This window comes from Cricetulus griseus, chromosome 7 (genome assembly GCF_003668045.3).
Source record: "Cricetulus griseus strain 17A/GY chromosome 7, alternate assembly CriGri-PICRH-1.0, whole genome shotgun sequence".
NCBI lineage: Eukaryota > Metazoa > Chordata > Mammalia > Rodentia > Cricetidae > Cricetulus > Cricetulus griseus.
Window position 1 is genome coordinate 107,383,546 of NC_048600.1, and position 18,498 is coordinate 107,402,043.

General features: G+C 54.2%; 2 protein-coding genes and 1 long non-coding RNA gene across 12 annotated transcripts in view; 1 reads left to right on the forward strand and 2 right to left on the reverse strand.

Moving 5' to 3' along the window:
- The window catches only part of Cacna1g (calcium voltage-gated channel subunit alpha1 G), a 65,150-nt gene extending 59,485 nt beyond the window's left edge, over nucleotides 1-5,665 (reverse strand). For 4 of the 10 annotated variants that reach the window (XM_035447196.1, XM_035447197.1, XM_035447198.1 and 1 more), the window contains exon 1: nucleotides 4,680-5,664. In XM_035447196.1, the coding sequence (XP_035303087.1) occupies nucleotides 4,680-4,921 (242 nt within the window). In that variant the 5' untranslated portion in view covers nucleotides 4,922-5,664. Of the gene's footprint in view, nucleotides 1-4,679 lie in introns of all 10 variants that reach the window. The other 6 variants (XM_027424357.2, XM_027424346.2, XM_027424352.2 and 3 more) reach the window with 3 other exon arrangements.
- A 306-nt stretch (nucleotides 5,666-5,971) lies between these two features.
- Nucleotides 5,972-10,260, forward strand: LOC113836580. The gene is made up of 2 exons (XR_003486928.2): nucleotides 5,972-6,266; nucleotides 9,887-10,260. It is a non-coding gene; the product is annotated as an uncharacterized LOC113836580 (long non-coding RNA).
- A 303-nt stretch (nucleotides 10,261-10,563) lies between these two features.
- Spata20 (spermatogenesis associated 20) lies at nucleotides 10,564-17,687 on the reverse strand. The gene is made up of 16 exons (XM_027424363.2): nucleotides 17,555-17,687; nucleotides 16,410-16,589; nucleotides 16,246-16,310; nucleotides 15,981-16,135; nucleotides 15,762-15,905; nucleotides 15,459-15,660; nucleotides 15,084-15,214; nucleotides 14,890-14,994; nucleotides 14,615-14,689; nucleotides 14,308-14,517; nucleotides 14,034-14,226; nucleotides 13,643-13,811; nucleotides 13,201-13,412; nucleotides 12,000-12,199; nucleotides 11,092-11,172; nucleotides 10,564-10,921 (listed from the first exon to the last, which is right to left on the reverse strand). Exons 2-16 carry the CDS (start codon nucleotides 16,532-16,534, stop codon nucleotides 10,751-10,753), a joined length of 2,238 nt encoding a protein of 745 aa, XP_027280164.1. The 5' UTR covers nucleotides 16,535-16,589; nucleotides 17,555-17,687; the 3' UTR covers nucleotides 10,564-10,750.
- Between the last annotated feature and the right edge of the window lie 811 nt (nucleotides 17,688-18,498).

Sequence of the window (18,498 nt, forward strand, 5' to 3'; positions counted from 1 at the left end):
ATGATTTAAATAGGGGAATATCTAAGAGGGTCTTTCACCCTTCTCAGGGTGGGGCTTGTTTCCTTGGAAACATGGCAGTATGTCACTGTGATGTTCTTCTGTTGCCATAACAACAGGAGAATGTGTCACCAGGTGGTGTCGATTTGTTGCCATGGTGATTAAAGAGACACCCCCCCCCTTACACATGCTCTCCCCTTGCCCAGACTGCTCTCTTGTTCTCATGCAAGGAAAGAGAAGCAGGGAGACCCACAGGTTATCAGGTTGGGGGGAAACCATGTGACAGATCCCCATGGTAACCAAGGGAACGGGGGACAGTGGTTGCCATAGCGACTATGAGAGACCTGTGCGGTCACATGTCTATTGTTGCTATGGTGACTGTCCGGGCTGGAGTGGATCCCAAAGGGTGGGAGCAGGATAGGGGAGGATCTTTCTCCTCCCCGCAGCCCACCATCAAAGGCAGAGAAAAAGAGGATGGCAGAAGAGGACCTTTCTACCATGGCTCCCCCTCCTTTCCCTCCTGGGAGAGGGAAATAGAGCATGTTATATCTACAAATGAGTCTTCTCCATAGGATTTTATCTAGACACAGCTTTTGCTAGCCTGGCAACTATAAATCTAAGGCCCTAGGCCTGGGGTGTGAACCCAGACAGCAAGCAGACCTTTTAGCTGCCTCCCTCCCTCCCTTCCAGAAGTCTGGAAATGTGAGACTAAGGAACATTGAGGAGGAAATTGGCCTGGACCCAAGAATTCTGGCCTTCTAGTAAGAGTTAGGGGGTGGGGGGCTAGGTCCTTGCCTCACCCATCCCACAGAGAGGTTGATAGTCTATGGGATCCAGTGCTCTCTAGGGATGAAGAAGATTCAGGGGTACAGTCTGATGACCTGTGCTTGGTTTTTGTTTTTGTTTTTATTCAGAAAAGGGGATTCCCCAACAGAGGCCCCCTCCCTCTAACTAGCCTGTTTCTCTATGCACCCCCAGCTCCGGTGTGTGGGTGTGTGGGGAGAGAGGTTTCCAACTAAACTGAAAACTGAAGCCTGCCCGAAAGGCAGCCAGCCCCACCCAGAGACAGAGACAGGAGACACAGAGACACAAGAGAGAGGGCCACTGGAATCTTTGGGAGGGGAAATAGGCCAGAAATCTGATTCAAACGTCTGTGACTCTGTGTGTGTGTGTGTGTGTGTGTGTGTGTGTGTGTGTGTGTGTGCAGTGTGAGTGTGTGTGTGTGTGTGTGTGTGTGTGTGTGTGTGTGTGTGCAGTGTGTCTGTCGCCATCCCGACTAAGGCAGGGCGGGGTGAAAGCTGGGGCGGGAGCAGTAGAGGGGGGCAGGATGGAGGGGTAATCCCAGGAATGGCTCCAACTGGCACTAGGGGTGATGGGGAGTCCCCCAGCAGTGCAGCAGCATGTGTGCAAAGGAGTCAATGTGACCCAGAAGGAAGGAGGATCTGGGACAGATTGCCAAAGATCCTCTGCCCCCCCCCTCCAGTGCCACTGAATTCTCTGCTCTAGCCCTTCTCCCAGAATCTACTTGAGATGGTCTAAGGCTTGGAAATGGGACGAGGGCACATATGAGATTCAAACAACATCCCCCCCACATACACTTCCTCTGAGGACCCAGTGGAGAATCCTCTGGGAAGCATAGGAAGACTTGGGGCACTGGGACAATGGCAAGGAAGACTACAGAAATTCCTAGGGCCTCCTCCCTTCTAGAGGCCCACACTCAGACACACTCAGACACACACAGTGACACACGGCCCTGCACTCACATTCACTTCTGGAAGCCATTAGGACTCCTGCCTCTCAGGCCTCCCCCCCTTCTCCTCCCCCCAACTCCTGGCAGGCTCCTCTCTCCTTCCCTGGCCCCCCTCCCACCCCTCCTCTCTCGGCATCCCAAATGCCAGCCTGTGATTTCCAAATGAGAAAAAGCTGTGCTGGGCTCTGAGCTTGGAGAAACTCCTACACAAACTTCCAGATGTGACACAACAGCCCGAGAGGGAATGCTCAGGAACTCCTTCCCGGGAGGGGAAACGCACGCCCTCACACTGTAAGAAACACACTGCAAAGGCCAGCATTCCCTATAACCTGGGAGGCTGTGGCCTGCCAGGGAGCTGGTTGGGGCCCATGTCCCTGCTCTCCCCAGTATAGAAACATATACTTTTGGGTCCCTTCTTCCTCTTTTGTCCTTTCTCCCTCCCCAATACACACACACACACACACACACACACACACACACACACACACACACACTTTTACCTGTCTAGATCTCCACTCTAGGAATTCTGGCCTCTAATTGAGGCTGCAAGAGGAAGGGGCCAAGAAAAATACAGTAAGAAAAAAGGTTAACTAGCTTCAGTTAACTGGGGAGGGGGCGGGTAAGACTGTCCTCAAGTCCCTCGTGACCAATGTCTTCATGACCTACATTGGGGACTCCTGCAGCCAACAGAAGCCTTGTAGAAACCAAAAAGAGGGAAAGGGGAAGGGGAAAGCTACAGGGGGCAGTTCAGAGTCCCTCTCAAGCAATGGAAATACAGCTGCCCTTGTCACCTGGATAGGACTGGAACTGGAATGATGGGGGAGGGCACAGTCCAGGCAGCGCCCTTTACCAAGAAATTGTTCTCCGCATACCCTCAGTTGCACTGCTAGCTGGTCTAGATATAGGAACACAGGACCACCCCCCCCCCAGACTGGGCCTGCTCCCCTAACCTCAAAATTAACCCTAGACTCCCACCTCTCTTCCCTCTTATAAGCCTGGTCACCATCTCCTTCCAGGAAAGCATTTACCTCCAGATCCTCCACCTGGAGATAGGGCCAGTGAGCAGAGATATTTGCTAAGAGGTCTGTTTTTAGGGGGTATGGGAAGGGAGAGGAGACAAGATCTTTCAGTCATGCCAGGATCCCTGAGGAGGTGAAGACAGGCACTCCTGGGGTTTTCCCATTCACAGTGTGGTTAGGAGTGTGTGTGTGTGTGGGGGGGGTTCTTTTCCTATTTCCATCTCGGTCACAGAGAAGTGGACCTTAGGATGGAGGCTCATCATTCAAGATGTGTCTGTTAGCAGTTGCAGAGACCACAGACCTCAGAGCCCTCTTCTCTCCTTTCTTCGACTCAGACAGAAAGGAAGGAAAGGGCAAAGTATTGGGAGGGATGACTAGGGGAGCGCCTCAAAGACTCGGAGTGTAGAGCAGGGGGTGGGGGACGCAAGCTGCTTTGCGCACTAGAGGCAGCGCGCTGCAGAGTGAGGGCGGCACCAAGCTTCCCACTGCCCCTGTTCACCAAAGCAGAGCCCGCCTTGGGCTCTCAGGGACTACAGGGTGGAACTGGGGTCTCCCACCCTGAGTCCCAGAGAACCTCTCGGCTGGAAGGAGAGAGCCCAAAGAGGCTTTCGGTCACTGGGATATTAGTACAGCCAGCCCCCACCTTCCTGGTACCCCAGAGCTGGCGTCAGTCAAGCCAGTGCTTTGTGCTAAGGGTTTTAGAGGAGTAGGGGCTCCCTGACCGCTCCAAGCTAGGCAGAGGTGAGGGTGAGGAGCAAAATCCATCTGCCTGGAATGTGGGACATGTACTTCCAAAACCCAGCCACAGAGTAGGCTTGGGGTGCCCGACCTCAGTCCTCCTTAGCGAACACACTGACAGTCTCCTGGTCCCCCCAACACTTTCAGAGGACTGCGGTTTCCCATACCTGGTCTGCCATCAGCTGGAACACTCTGATTTGTGAAAGGGGAGGCGTAGTGTGTGAACGAGCTTAATCCCATCCCCCACTTGCCGCTCTTGTCAGTCTCCCCCCCCAACACACACACATACGAAAAAAAAAAAAAAAAACAGCACAAAACTCCCCAACCCAACCTTAGGCACCCGACATCAGATAAAGAATTGAGGTGGGGAGGGCGCTGGCCGCATTGGGCTCTCTCTGAAAGGGGCTCCAGTCCAGCTCTGGGGGCAGACAGCTCCCCCTTCACCACATCTTGTTCTCATTCTGCACCCCTGACATCAGCCGCCGCCGAAATCTCCTTGTTGTGCCTCCAACCCGCGGATTGGGAGGGTGTGTGTGTGTTGGGGGTAGAGGACAGGACCTGCCCCCCCCCCCATTTCCCGCTAGGTCAGTAAAAACCTCAGCCTTAAGGACCAAGTCGGGGGAGTGGACCCTAGAATCCGCCGCAAACTTTGGGGCGGGGGCATAAGGAAACCCCAGGAGATTGCGGTCTCCCCTCCTCCGTCCCCGCAGCTTCCTCTCCACCCCTGCCCCCAAACTCGAAAACCAAACCCAGATCGCTAACCCGCGGCGGGCGAGCTGGAGGAGTAGAAAGCCCAGGCTCCTGAATCTGCCCACATCTGGAGGATGACGACCCTCCTCTGCCCACATCTGTAGAGCATCCAGCTGCGTACCAGAGGGTCACGTCTCCTCTCTCTTTTCCTAGCTTGGATTTCAATCCTCCACTCCCCCACCCCCGCCCAGGAAAGACTGAGGTGTGTGTATTCGGAGGTGGGACTCGTCTGGGGTACCCACCAGACCTGCTCCAGTCTCCGCTTCTATTCGGACGCCCCCTCCCCTCTTCAGCAGTCCCCTTCTCAACTGTCCACAGTCGAGGCTCACTTCTCCGACTCACCTGGCTTTTGGTCCCTTCTGGCAACACAACCAGCCCCACTATGGACCCCCTAGTCCGGCCCATCGAGATTCCCAGAAGGATATGGGTTACAGACCGTGCGGAGACACCAGCTCCGCGGGCGGCTATCCTGGCTCAAGTAGAAGAAAACCACCGGGGCCAACGCCGGGTACGGTAGCCCCTCCGCCTCGGAGTCCGCGCTGCCCGGGTCCTTTTCCGTCGACCCCGGCCCCTGCCGGCCCCCGGCCCCGGACAGGTCGTTGAGCCGCGAGAAGCTCCGGGGCTGTCCCGACTCCTCGGCGCCCGCTCCATCCTCCTCCTCGTCCATCCTCTGGCCAGCCGGGGCCCCGGGAGGTCCGAAGAGGGGCGAGCGGCGCCCCTCAGAGGAAGTGTCCTCACGCAACCGGGGGACCCCGGCGGGGGAGCATGTGGGGGGCTCTAGAGAGCTTGCTGAGCCCCCAGGCGAGCCAGTTCAGCCCTGTTCCCCCTGCCCGCAGGGGCATGCTGCCCGCGGGGCGCCGGGTCGCAGGGAAGCCCCGCCTGGAGAGAGTCCCGCTTCCCCTGGGTTCCCGGGGGCTCCCCGACTAGCCGGCCGGCTTCCCCTCACTTTGTTCCGGCTTCTTCGCTTCGCGCCCAAGCTCCGGTTGCCCGAATCGGCGCTACCTTCGGCGAAGCAGCCCCCGAGAGAGGGAGGAAGAAAGGGGCCACCCGGTAGAGGGCAAGGGTCCGGGGAGGGGCACCCCCTCTTCCCTTGGAGCAGCTGGAGCAGGATCTAAGGGGTCAGCATCGTCCCGGCTCCGCGCCAGAGGCAGTCGGGGGGAGGGGAGGAGGGATCTCTTTGGGGGTGGGCTTGGAGGGGGTGGGGGCCGGCTCCTTCCTCCGCCCGCGGCGGGCTAGAGGACCGGGAGGGGCGGGGAGACGGTGGGGGGCCGTCCCGGGCGGGGTGGAGGCGGAGATGTCGCCACCGCCACCTCCGCCGCCGCCGTGGCTGCCGTTGCCGTAGCTGTCGCCGGCGCCACTGCCTCCTCCTCCGGCCGAGACGCGGAGCGAGCTAGCGAAAGCGGCGGCGAGCAGCCCGGCGCACACCACAGCTGGATCCCTCACTCCAACTTCAAGCCTCGGCCCCGCCTCTCCCCAGCTAACCTCACAGCCAATAGCCGTGCGTCACCGGTCCAGAGCCGCCCTTCCATTGGTCAGCCGCCGTGCCAGTGCGGGAGGGGGTACCGGGGGAGAGAACCACAGCTGGAATCCGGTTCCCACCCCAAAACCAGGACCGCCTTTCTCCCCTCCTCTTGCCCCTGGGTTCGTTCCCAAAGCCTGGGGCCAATCAGACAGCTGTCCAGACCGAACCCACTTTCCTATTGGTTTCTGGGGTCTTTGGGACTCCCCTGGAGGGAGCCTCTAGAAATCAGAGTATTTGGCATGGAGTCCTGGGGTAGCCCTTACGGGCCTCTGACATCTTTTGTCCAGTACCCCCGAATTGGACAGCAGCCAGAAGGCAGAACTTAGCTCTAAGCAGGGCTGGAAAAGGAAGACAGGAGTTAGGAATGCTACCGGGGTCCCACGGCGAAATTCGACTCTCCACCTGGTGAATCACTCACCCTGCGCTTGAACCAGGAGCCAGACTGGGGAAAGGGAAGAAAAGTGGAACTCCTGGAGTTTCAGGCTGGAAGGTGACTGAGGGCAATAGGCGACACTAGAAAGGTAGAGGTGGGTGTGGTCTGAGAATGTCCTCCACCAGCCTCTTAGGTTTGCTGGTCCAGATCCCTGGTCCACTTCTAAGACGTTGACCCTGGCTTAACCTTAACCCTTCTCGCTAATGCTCTGAGCGAGACCCAGGCCATCTCGTTGATGCTCTGAGCGTCATATCCTGCTTCTAGATTGTGGGGTGGAGACTCCTCTCAGGGGCTTCATGCTGGAAAAGCATAGCCCCCAGGAGTGGCACCAGACAGTAGAACCTAGATCACCTGCAGCCCCAAAGTGGAGACTGCCTGCGAAGGCCACTGTGGAAGGGAACGGCTTTTAGAGCTGAGCTTTACCAACTTCATCCTGCAAAGCTCCACTCTGTGCCTCAGTTTCTCCCCTTTCTCAGATTCCCAATATGGCTTAAGGGAAGTCTGTCTAGAGATAAACGCTCCGCAGAGTTACTCACTTCCACCACTCTACTGGGAGTGGTGTTTGCGCTTGTGTGCTTCCCAGGCGTGTACACGCAAGCCGAGACCCCGGCTTTCGCCCGGCCTCATCTCCCTATGTTCCGAGGCTCAGTCAATTCTAGCTCCCTCACCCTCGTTGCCAGTGCCTCCAAAAGGCTGTGGGTGCCAGAGAACCAAATGCCACAGGAGTTCTGAACGTGAGAGGGAGAGGGGGAAGCGTTGAGGTTAAACGCAGGGAAACGTCTCCACAATCTGCGTAGGGTGTATACAGTGGAACCGACAGGATCCATAGTCTCGGTAGATTCAGGAAAGCACAAGCCACTGCGGAAAAGCTGAGGAATGGACCGGATTACCTCCTGCAGCCCCTGATTCCCAGGCGTCCTTCCCTGGTAAAGCTTCACCACCCACGCATCCTCCAGAGCCCTCTTGGCACCACAACATGGGTTTGGGGCCGTCACAGTTCCCACTCCGGCCAGTTGCCAAGGTGGGGTGAAGAGGGCAGAGCTGCTGCGCTGTCACCTTCCTGGTTGCCCTTTCGCCAAATCCCAGCATTGAGTTGTGTAAATGAGGCCAGGCCTATTTGCATTTCATGCTAATGAGCAGATCCCCTAAGTGCCTATTTCTCCTGGAGGGAGTCTCTGCTCTCATTCCGGAGTGTGAGGCGCCAATCTTGAACTCGGGGCCCTCTTCTGGGAGAGGGGAGCTATTTATGGCTTGCTCCTACAACCCGACAACTCCTTTCTCCTTCCTGTGTGTTCTCAGTCTAGCAGGTGGGCTTGCCTTTCTGCCACCATCTTGAAGCCCTAGGTTGGCAGCTAGAGGTATGGACTCTCATAATCCAGTCTCTGAGAATAACATTAGGCCAGAAGCTTGCCCAGGCCCACAGTTCTCCAGTGGTCAGAAGCTCTACATCTTCATCCTTGGGCTGCCCTGTTATGGAACATACCAAGAAAAGAGACAAGCAGACACCAGCTGGAGAATTGAGACCTTCTTCCCTGGGTTTGTAAGTGGGAGACATCTGCCATCTAGGACAGCCTAGGGCATCAGGGGACCCTATCTGCTACCTGAGTGGTGGAAGAGGAAAGCAAGGGAAGATAGGAAGCCTTTCATGGTAATGCCCCAAGTCTCAGCTCTGGCACCACCTCTCCCTACTAGACTTCTTTCTGGAGATTTATTTTTAATGTGCATTGGTGTTTGACCTACATGTCTGTGTGAGGGAATCGGATCCACTGGAACTTAAGTTACAGACAGTTGTGAGCTGCCATGTGAGTGCTGGGAATTGAACCCAGGTCCTCTGGAAGAGCAGCCAATGTTCCTAACCACTGAGCAATCTCCCCAGCCTCCTCTTTCTGGAAGGGAAGGGTCTTACCAGTAGAAGGTGCTGAGGACACAGTGCTAAATCAGTCAAAGGTGGGAAACCTCACAGTACAAAGTCTGGTCAGAGATGAAGAGTGTAGACTTATTTCTGCCCCTAGTCTGTGTTCCTTGCTCCAAGCCCTAGCCTAATGCTTGACACATACATAGTGGGCACCTAGTGAATTTCTTTTAGATGGCCCCAAACCAGGAAGTGGAGGAGAGGAACAAAAAAACTCCTTTATGAGCCTGGTGGTAATGGTCCATGCCTTTAATCCCAGCACTTGGGAGACAGAGGCAGGTGGATCTCCGAGCGTTCAAGGCCAGCCTGATCCTCAGAGCTAGTTCCAGGATGGGCCAAGACAGCTAAGGCTACACAGAAAAACCCTGTGAAACAAAAACAAAACAAACAAAAAAACCTCCTTTGTTTGTGCCTTGGTTTTCCTACCAAGCTAGACCTTTATGTTCCAAACTTTCTTCTGAGTTTACTAGAGTACCCCATATCAAACCCCTCCAAGCTCCTGCAGCTTCTGGCCTTTGCCTCTCCCCTGCTGCATACTGGTACCCTTAAGAATAAAATTCATCACCCATCTGTGGTACTTTTTACTCAGGAATGCTGCAAGCATCCCTTAGTCACCTCCACATCTCTTGGAATTAAATGCAACCCCTCATTTCTCAGTTACAGAATCTGGGACTCAGGGAAATGAAATGACAACTCCCAAACAATAACGCCATGTGTATTGTGACCCTAGGCCATGGCTGCCCCAGTAGAGTCTTGCTGACAGAAGAGAGAGCATGGTGGGGGGTAAGGTGGCACTTGCCAAGAAAGAAGAAGGTATGTTGTGGGACTTTTAAATCAACTTCACACCCAGGAAAGGTTATGTTCAGCCTGTGCTCTGGAAAACCCAACCTTCCTGGGAGAAGTAATTCCTTTCTCTGAATCTATTTACAAGATGCCATAGTCCTGTGCCTGCCTGATAGTACAAGGGAAAAGGGAGATGCAAAAGGAAGGCAGGGTGGAGGGGAAATACCAAATACACTCTCCTTCATAGCCAAGCCTCCACCTCCTGGTAGAAAGAAGCCTCAGTGATCTCTGTTGCCATTCTGAAGCCCTCAGGGAGAACCTGGTATGTTCTCAGGGGTGTCAGGCTAGACTCCTACCAATTCTGGTCCTCCAATAGCTAGCCCTGGAAAGCTAAAGGTTCCTGCTTAGCCATCTCATTCGTGAGGGTCGCTGGGGCAAGAAGACTATATGAACTGCCCAGATTTGTTACAAATCCAGTGCTGGGCTGCCAAAAAGGCCACCTGCATCTCACCATGTTGTATTCGCCCTTCCTGCTGCCCCCAAGGCAGGCTCCACGTGTTCAGTCTTTGACTTGCTGGCAAGACTGAGAGGGATCCATCAAGAAAGGGGCCAGCTGACCTCATTGGCCAGAGTGCTAATCCCCTCCAGATGGGCTGGTGGCTTGCACCAAGGGCCTGCTGCCCAGACTGAGACAACTCTGGTCTCAGTGGCCATGTGTAGCCGTGTGTGTGTGACAATGCCCTATCTCTAGGTTCTTTTCTGCTCCATTCCTCCTTGCTTCTGACATTCCCCTACCAGTGTGCTCCCCACCCCCGCTTCATCCATCCCTCTTTGTCTCTCTGGCAGCTTCTTCTGGCTATCTGTGTTGTTTGGCTTGGAGATTAGGGTGATGATCATACTCAGCAGACCTCAAGGAAATAGTTTCTCCACAATCTCACAACCCCATCATTCTCTACCTGCCCATCCCAACCATGTCTTCCAGGTTCCTTGTCTGATGGCAGCTACGTGGAGTTTTCTGTGAAGATTCATTTGTCAAGGATGGGATTCAAGAGCATCTCCCAACACTGAGAGGACAGGAGGAGGTCCCAGGAAGGTGCCAGCTTCCTCTGCAGCAGGAGTCAGATGGATTTGGGGAAGGGCTTCCAACACAACAGATGCTCCACATGCAAGAGAGCCCTTTCCCAGCCCATCATTCAGGAGGCAAAGGATGAACATGACCTCCTGCAGTGATGCCAATGTTGGATGGGTACCCCCCAAAGAAATGGGTTGGTTCTGGCTGTAACAGTTTCTACAAAAACGCTACAGTGCATGAAAATGTCTTTCTGTTAAACATTAAAGCCTATACTAAGCCCCCTATCCCTTTCCTAGCTTTAAATGAAGGGACCAGGGGGAAGATGGAAGGCCACTTCCTAGCAGAGGCTTTTCCTTCCTGGGCCAGTACGTATCTTGTCTTCACTCTGATCCTTGTACTTGGTTTTGGTCCACTGACTCAGTTACATCCAAGCTTACTAATCTTGGGCAGAGACAATATCAGTCTAGTGACCCATGGAAGGGACAATGAGAGGAGACAAAGGAATCAGCTGGGGACTCTCAGAGGAAGAGCTGGTCTCAGGCTAAATCAGAGGGCTCTCCCACACAAGAGAGGCTAGGGCCTCAAGGTCACCACGGGATGCTGTTAGGTTTATTTCATGGTGAGTAGATGCCCAGGGGGGGAGCCGCAAGGATGGCAGTGGTCACCTGGTGGCAGGGTTCCCAGGGAGTGGCTATAGGGTTTGGAATAGTCTTGCAAGGCTTGAGTCAGCTGTTAAGTTCTGCCTTCTGGCCCAGCTCAAATAGTTCTGGGCAGTCACTGGTGTAGCAGCTTTCGTAGTTCACAGGGCTCAGTGATAGGCATGGAGCAGGCTTGGTTCTCAAATATGTAGGCTGTGGCCCGGTCTTCTACTCGTCGAAGGTTGCTCAGGAAAGGTAGCTGCCGGGACAGGAAGCTCGATGGGTCTCCATCAGCCAGAATCAGCACCTGGGATAGTGGCAGAGCAGCAAATTGTCACCTGGGAGAAGGAGCTGGTCATTGCAGAGCCCAATGGGACATGACCTCTCCCCCAAGCTTCCAAAAGAATGTTGGGATCTGAGTAGGGAGATGCAAGCAGGGGAGGCAGAGGGTGAAGCCAGCTTTGCAGAGATGTGCACCTTGTTAGGGAGGTAGATGGAGTGGACGCACTGCAGCAGGGCCTTGGTGTCCTTGCCCTGGGGGTCTCCACAGATCACGATCTAGCCATCACAAGAAAGTCATTCAATGTCAGAAGGGGAGAAGCTGGGCCCCAGACCTGCTAGAACCTCCCCATCCTTCCTCCACCCACCCAGTATCCCTAAAAAGGGAAAGGACTCACCAGGAGGACTCATCAGATTTAATTCTCAGCAAGTGGAAACATGTAAACCACACACAGACACACACATATTGGAATGCACACATGTGGCAACCTCAGACATTGTGGTGGATATACAGATATGGGGGAGTAACTCAGGAGATACACTGGATGGCACACAACACACAAAGAGGACCAGAGTAGTTACATACACACATATAGATGCCCATAGAAGTGGATATCACACATACAAATACACACAGTTACTCACAAGTATTCATAGGCAAACATTCTGACCCACACCAGCCCACAAAACAGAAAAACGTGTGTGTGTGTGTGTGTGTGTGTGTGTGTGTGTGTGTGTGTGTGTGGTGTACACTAAAGAGTTGACATAGCAATAAAGCACATAGAACAGAATTAATCAGACCGACACGCAGAGCCCTACAGAGAAACATTTCACCAGCCACCCAAGCACCAGAAACCCATATTTAGCCCCTTTTATTTTGCCTTTATACTCAGACATCCCAATGACAAGACCTCACAGGCAGGTCCCTGGGCTAGAGGCATGTCTCCTCTGACACTACCCTTCCACAGATACCTCCACTCCAGAGAGAAGACCCCTGACCTTATAAGCGCCTGCAGGCATCTAAGCGAGCTTTGGGGACAGCCCTGGAACTCCACTCATGACCCTTCCTGGCCTGGGTCTCAGTCCACACATTACCACCTCCCTACCTGCTTGAGAGTCTCCTGTTGAGCTGAGAGGGCACGGACCATCTCAGGTAATGCCACCGGGACGCGGCGCATGCGCTCAGAGAAGGCCGTCAACAGGCACACACACTTGTCCATCCAATCCTTGTGGCCAGTGAAGCCATGCAACCGAAGCAGGTTGTGGGCGGACACGGAGTTGGCACTGGGCTCGGCACCATCCTGGTCTGTAAGGGTTAGGAAGTAGTGTGAAGGAAATGGGCTTCAGGACACCGCCCCGAGACTGAATCTGGGTTATTAGGTTCTGGGATAGGATGAGGAAGTACATGCATTGTTGGTCTGATTATTGTTTTTTTACAGACCCCTTTATCCTGCCAAGCTGTGGGTACCCTCTGATGCCTTTGTCCAGTTACCAACTGCCAGGGCCAGAGAGGCATCACCCACTCTTTCATCTCTTCTAATCCATCTACACATTCTTCTAGGCTGCTGCCTGAACAGGCCCCAATCCCTCCCTGCCCCCATCTCAGGTGCTACCCCTGGCTGCTTTAGTAGTACCTCCAGGAATAAACACCAGCATCCTCTTGATAGGTCACCCTGATTTCCCTGTTCCTATTCTTCTCTACCACTGTCAGAGTGACCTCGTTACATTCAAGCCAGAGCAGTCAGAACCCTCCTACGCCCCAGAGTCCTCACTTCCTTACCCCAGCATCTTCCTCTCGCACCACACCTGGTCTCTTGGTCTTCCATCACTCAACCTATCCCCCTAGGGCTCTCTCAGACTGTCTCATCTGCCCCAACTCTCTCCTGAGTGCCTCCATAACCACACAGCTCCTCCTGGTTGACACCTGCCACAGGTTTACTGTGATCTCAATGCTCCAGTGGGGTTACATTTTACACGGTTGCTGGTTATCAGCCCTCATCTCTACCACACACTGTAAATGTCCTACAGGCAGAGACCAAGACATTCTTGTGCCTTGAGTCTGTGGATTTCAAAGACAACTGCATGTTCACAGGACAGCTACAACCTGAAGAACGACTGCTACTACACTCGTCTGTATATTAAGAAGCAGATTCAGAAATATCAGGAAGATTACCAAAGTCACACAGAATAAAGACAGGAAGCCAGTAGCCGCACACCAGCTTTTTACTGCAAGACTGCACAAATGTCTCCCTCAGGAAATGCCCTGACTAGAACCAGGACCCAGGGCTGGCCCACAGCCATACTGACCATCCTTCAGTCGAAGAGGCAGGTCTGATCCCAGCTCAGCCTCACTGCAGAAGTAGCCACCACCTCGGGAGTCCCAGAAGAGCCTGTCCTGTGTGTCCTGCAGGCGCAGAGCCCACTCCAGCCAGGAGCTCTCCTGTGAGGCCTCATACAGATCCAGCAGGCCTCGAACCACGAAGGCATAGTCCTCCAGGAAGCCCCAGCAGGGTGGGTTACTAGGGGTACAGGAGAGAAGGCAAGTCTGAGGACAGGCCTAGGAATATGCAGACACTTTTCATGCTTTCTCTTGGTTAATCAACACCCACCTCTCCTGTGGCTCTGGTTAGCTCAATTCCCAAAAGAGTCAAAGGGTCCAGGAATATTGAATGTGCACATGGCAAGTGGTGACTGATCAGGGCTTGGAATCACACAATAAGATGGTTTCTTGGCCTGCCCAGCCCCCTACCTGTGCTCCACTGATCCCCCGGTGCCGGCATAGCATGTCCGCTTCAGGCGGCCACTGGCCACATCAAACATGTGCCGCTTGAGGAATTTGGCGCCATTGGTGGCCTGGGTGACCAACTTATCCATGCCCAGGACAGCCCCGGTCACAGCAAAGCCAGACACCATCAGGCCTGGAGGAAAGAGAGGCCAGGGGTAGTAAGAGGCCCACAAGAGCTCTCCAAGGACATCCACCCCACACCCGGGACTCCAAGTGCCAAGCCCAGGCAGATTACTTGGCTTCTAAATCTCCATTTATTCTTTTCTAAATCAAAATAAAGAAGCCTATGAAGGAAGAATGGGCAGACAAAAGGGCCTTGGCAAATAGGATCAGGCCTTAGAGAGGGTCACCCCACCGTTCCAGGCAGCCAGCATCTTGCTGTCCAGGTGTGCTTTTGGGCGATGTTTCCGGGCCTGGAAGAGCTTCTCCAGCCCAGTGTTGAGCAATGTGCTCACAGCCTCCACATCCAGACCAAAGCGGGCCGCAGTCAGCTCCAGTGAATACCGCACTGTTAGGACGTTCTGGCCCTGCAGCTCCCCCTTGGGGTCCTGAGAAAAACAGCCTTAATCAGAAGAAGCCCATGTACTTGGTGGGTCTGGGGTCCTTCTCATGTCCCCGGAAGTCCTCACCTGATTAGAGTTGATATTGCCTGCTTCACTGAGTCCATAATGTTTCATTAGGAGCTGGCCTGAGGTCAGTGGCTCACTGGCGCCTCCCACAGGCTCTGGGAGCAGCTGTTGGATCTCTTGGACTGTCCACACATAGAAAGCACCCTCTTTGGGCTTCATGCCCCGCTCTGGGGCGGAATCTGCATCCTCCGCACTGTAGAAACCTCCAGACTGTGGGGATAGGAGAGTTGGCTGGTCACTGTCTAAAAGGCTATGGAGGCCTTTAGACCTCCTGCAGCCAGGTCTGCCTGCCTCAATAGATACACACCCGATGGCTCAGACTCCGGGTCACATACTGCAGGATGCCTTTGGCAACATCAGAGTAGAATTCATCACCAGAGATCTGTGGGGGATGGAGGCTGTAAATAGAGGTCACTGGGGCAGCTCAGATTCATAGAGGATATTCTCCCAGGAAAGTGGGGGAGGGACGCCCAGGTATCCAGAATGTGAGAAGTAATTATGGGTTGAAATTTGGAGGAAGCCACAGTTACCTGGAAGGCTTTGGGATTGGCAGCCAGGGTTGAGGTTAGGGGAAAAAGTCACCTGGAAGGCCTGGGAATAGACCACCGCTAGCTGTGCCTGGTCATAGAGCATCTTCTCAAAGTGGGGGATGTGCCACTGGCGGTCAGTAGAGTACCGGTGAAAACCCTGTGCCAGGCAGGATGTAGGGCCAGAGTCATCTCAGCCTCTGTCACCAGGCCCGCTGACCCCCCCAGGGAACCTGGCTTCCCTCTCACCTGCCCAACATGATCCCGGATACCCCCGTTGGCCATCATTTTCAGAGTGTGTAAGGCCATCTGCTGAGCCCGAGAGCCATCCTGGGCAAGCCGGTGACTGAGCCAATAGGAGAACAGGAAGTTCAGGATTACTGTGGAGCAGGAAGAGGAGGGTGAGAGGGTCAGGCAGTCGCTGGCCGGTCAGCCTCTGTTAAGCTGGAAGATGGGCGCTTCCACCATCCACTCAGAGGACACAGACCAGTGCCTCAGTCAGAGGTCAGAATATCATTGGTCTACAGGGGACCAGAAAGGTACTGAGCCACTCAACCACACAAGACAGACCAGGGTCACTTAACTAAGTCAAGACAGTCATTACATAGGTCAGAGGTCACTGACCAGGTGTGGGAAACTTGGGGGCCTCAGCAAAACCACCATACTCCTCATCATAGCCTTCATCCAGTTGCTGGAAACAGCGGGTGTTCATGGTAGCAGCGGAGGGTGGCACCTGTCGGTCACCCACACTGATCTCAGATCGGGCCAGGAGGGCTGTGGTGACACGCTGACTGTTTTCCAGAAGGGTGTTCTTGTTCTGTTTCCACTACAGAAGGTGAGCACACATATGGAGGGTCAGTGTGTGCCTTGGGCTCTGTGGTCCCTCAACCGGGACTCTGGCATCTTTCCTCCCTGATATCCACCAACCTGATCACGGATTCTCGTCAACACTGTTCGGAAGCCAACTCGAGTCAAACCATCCTCCGGTGGGAAGTAGGTGCCCCCGACAAATGGCTGGAGGCTAGGGGTCATCCACACATTCATCGGCCAGCCCCCTCCACTGCTGGTGGCCTAAAAGAGGGAGGGCCAGGATGAGGGGAGCTGTCACACAGAGGTGTGAAAAGACCGCCTTAAGAGATGGCTCACCTGCACAAAAGTCATGTACACTTTGTCCACATCCGGACGCTCCTCTCGGTCCACCTTCACGCTGACAAAGTCCTCATTGAGCAAGCGCCCGATCTCTTCATTCTGGAAGGACTCCTCTTCCATCATATGACACCAGTGGCAGGTGGAATACCCCACTAGGATTTAAGAGGGGCATGAGGGCAGAGAAAGGTCAAGGGGACCCAGAAGACCTTCCCTAACCTATTGCCTGTCACCGAACCCCATACAGGAGAAGGTGGGTATATACCTGAAAGGAAAATTGGCTTGTTTTCCTTCTTGGCCTTGTCGAAGGCTTCCTGTCCCCAGGGGTACCTAGGCCCAAACAGGAAGGGCGTCACTCAGTAGCCCAGGGAGTCTCAGAGGAGTTTGAGATCCTGACTGCTTTGAGGGCAGCCCTGTAACAGTACTCACCAATCCACGGGGTTGTAGGCATGCTGCAAGAGGTATGGCGACTTCTCATGGATCAGGCGGTTGGGGGTCTTCTGAGGTGCAGGTGGAGGACAGTTAGTCCTGTTAGCCTTTCCTCCAGCAGGCATGGGTGCGGAATTACTAACTGTAGCACTACGGTCCTTGTCCCGGGAGGAGCTACCCCTAGGATGGGCAGAGAGGCCACAGAAATGAAGACCGCTTCTCCCTTGCCCACCCCAATCAACACAACTCTACCCAGCCTCAGGAACACCTATTCCCAGCCCATTCTACCTTTCTGAACCACGGGGGTTACCGTGGCCTTTGTGCTCCCCCTTATGTTTTGGGGGTGGTGAGGAGAGGTGGCTCATTGGGGGCTCCCTGCCAGGTTAGGCTCCCCTAGCTTCTCGGACCTGGCGGTAGGTAGGATGTCTGTGAGGTCAGGGCGGGTCACAATGAGTAGAATAGTCCCTCCAGCTGGGTTCTATCACCCAGGCGGGGCCCCTCCCTGGGGTGGTTGCCCTGCAGACATCCCTAGCATGTATGTGGGTGATTTGTGCAAGGGAGTGACTACCACTGGTGTCTGGAGGTCAAAAGGAGTTAGATCCCAGACTGGGCCAGGTGAGGGACAGCCAGAAGTAGGCCAACAACCAAAACCAGAGTACAGGACACTCTGTGGGACCAGGTCTTGTACTATATACACACAGAGAACACCCAGAGAATCAAATAGGCCCAATCTCGGGGTGATCTACCTGAGAAAGTGGCTCAGGGAACACAGCTAAATGATAATAGGTCAGTACAGCAATATAAGCCTGTGACGGGATGCGTGATGCTTCAGGGGAAGGGCCTTTAGACAACATAGCATTCTAGAAAGGCTTCCTGGAGGTGGCGTTAAAGTAGTCCCAGAACAAGCCTGAGCTAGCCCTGTAGCAGATAAGGAGAGACAAGGAAAGGAAGCCTTCCTGCTGTAAGCAAGGAGCAGATGGTGTTGGGAAGGACCAGCCATGAAGGAGTATCTGAACAGACACCACAGACCGGTGCCTGAGAGACAGATCACGGACTCCACAGGCCCAAGGCTCATATCTGCGGCCTGCGGCGAGGCCCAGCCCCATGCTGGGGAGACCAGAAAGCTGGGGCCCAGTCAGACTTACACTCCCAGTATGGCTGCTCCAGTCCCTGCGAGGGGCGGACCCGGAGCCCCTGTCCTCGCCAAGTCTCGGGCCTTGTGACTGGTCTCCGAGCGCCGCCCGGCGGTAGATCTCGGAAATGAAGACCTGCCGGGTTTTTGAAGAGCCATCAGACTCGGAGGCTAAAATTGGAATAAAATGGGTGGGATTTAAAGTGCTGGCTGGGAGCGCGTGAAATCTCAGAGCATCCGATCATTTTGCCTAACCCTTATTCCTCTTACAAGCGAGAAATGAGTCTCCAACAGAAGGATTTGTTCGGCTAACAAAATTTGCTTGGTTCAGCCTGCCCATAGAACCCACGCGTTCCAGGAAGCCTTCCCTGAATGATGACGCTAAGCCAGTGTGCCCTATTGTATGCTCAGACTATAGGCTACTAAATATTTAGCAACACACTGTGACAAGCACCATGGGTGGGTATAATCTAGCAAGAGAACTTGACCCAGTAGACGGGACAAGGAGGAAGGATCTGCTGAGGAAATCCTACTAGTGTGTTAGCTATAAAGAATGAGTGAGAACTTGCAGTGAGTGAGGAGTAGCAGAAGGAACAGAAAGTGTAAAAGTCCTATGGCATGGAGTCGGGACTGAAGAGCAACAGAAGGCCAGCATGGCCGGAGGGTGAAGAGTAAACCGATAGGTAATAGGCATGGACAGGAGCTAGCTTAGTTAGGTTTCTATCGCTACGGCAAAACACTACGACCAAAAAGCAAGTTGGGGGCGGGGGATGGTTTATTTGGCTTACACTTCAACATTGCTGTTCATCACTGAAGGAAGTCAGAACAGGAATTCAAAACAGAACAGGAACCTGGAGGCAGGAGCTGATACAGAGGCCATGGAGAGGTGCTGCTTACTGGCTTGCTTCACATGGCTGGCTCAACCCACCTTTTTTGGGGGGGGCGGGGTTGAGATAG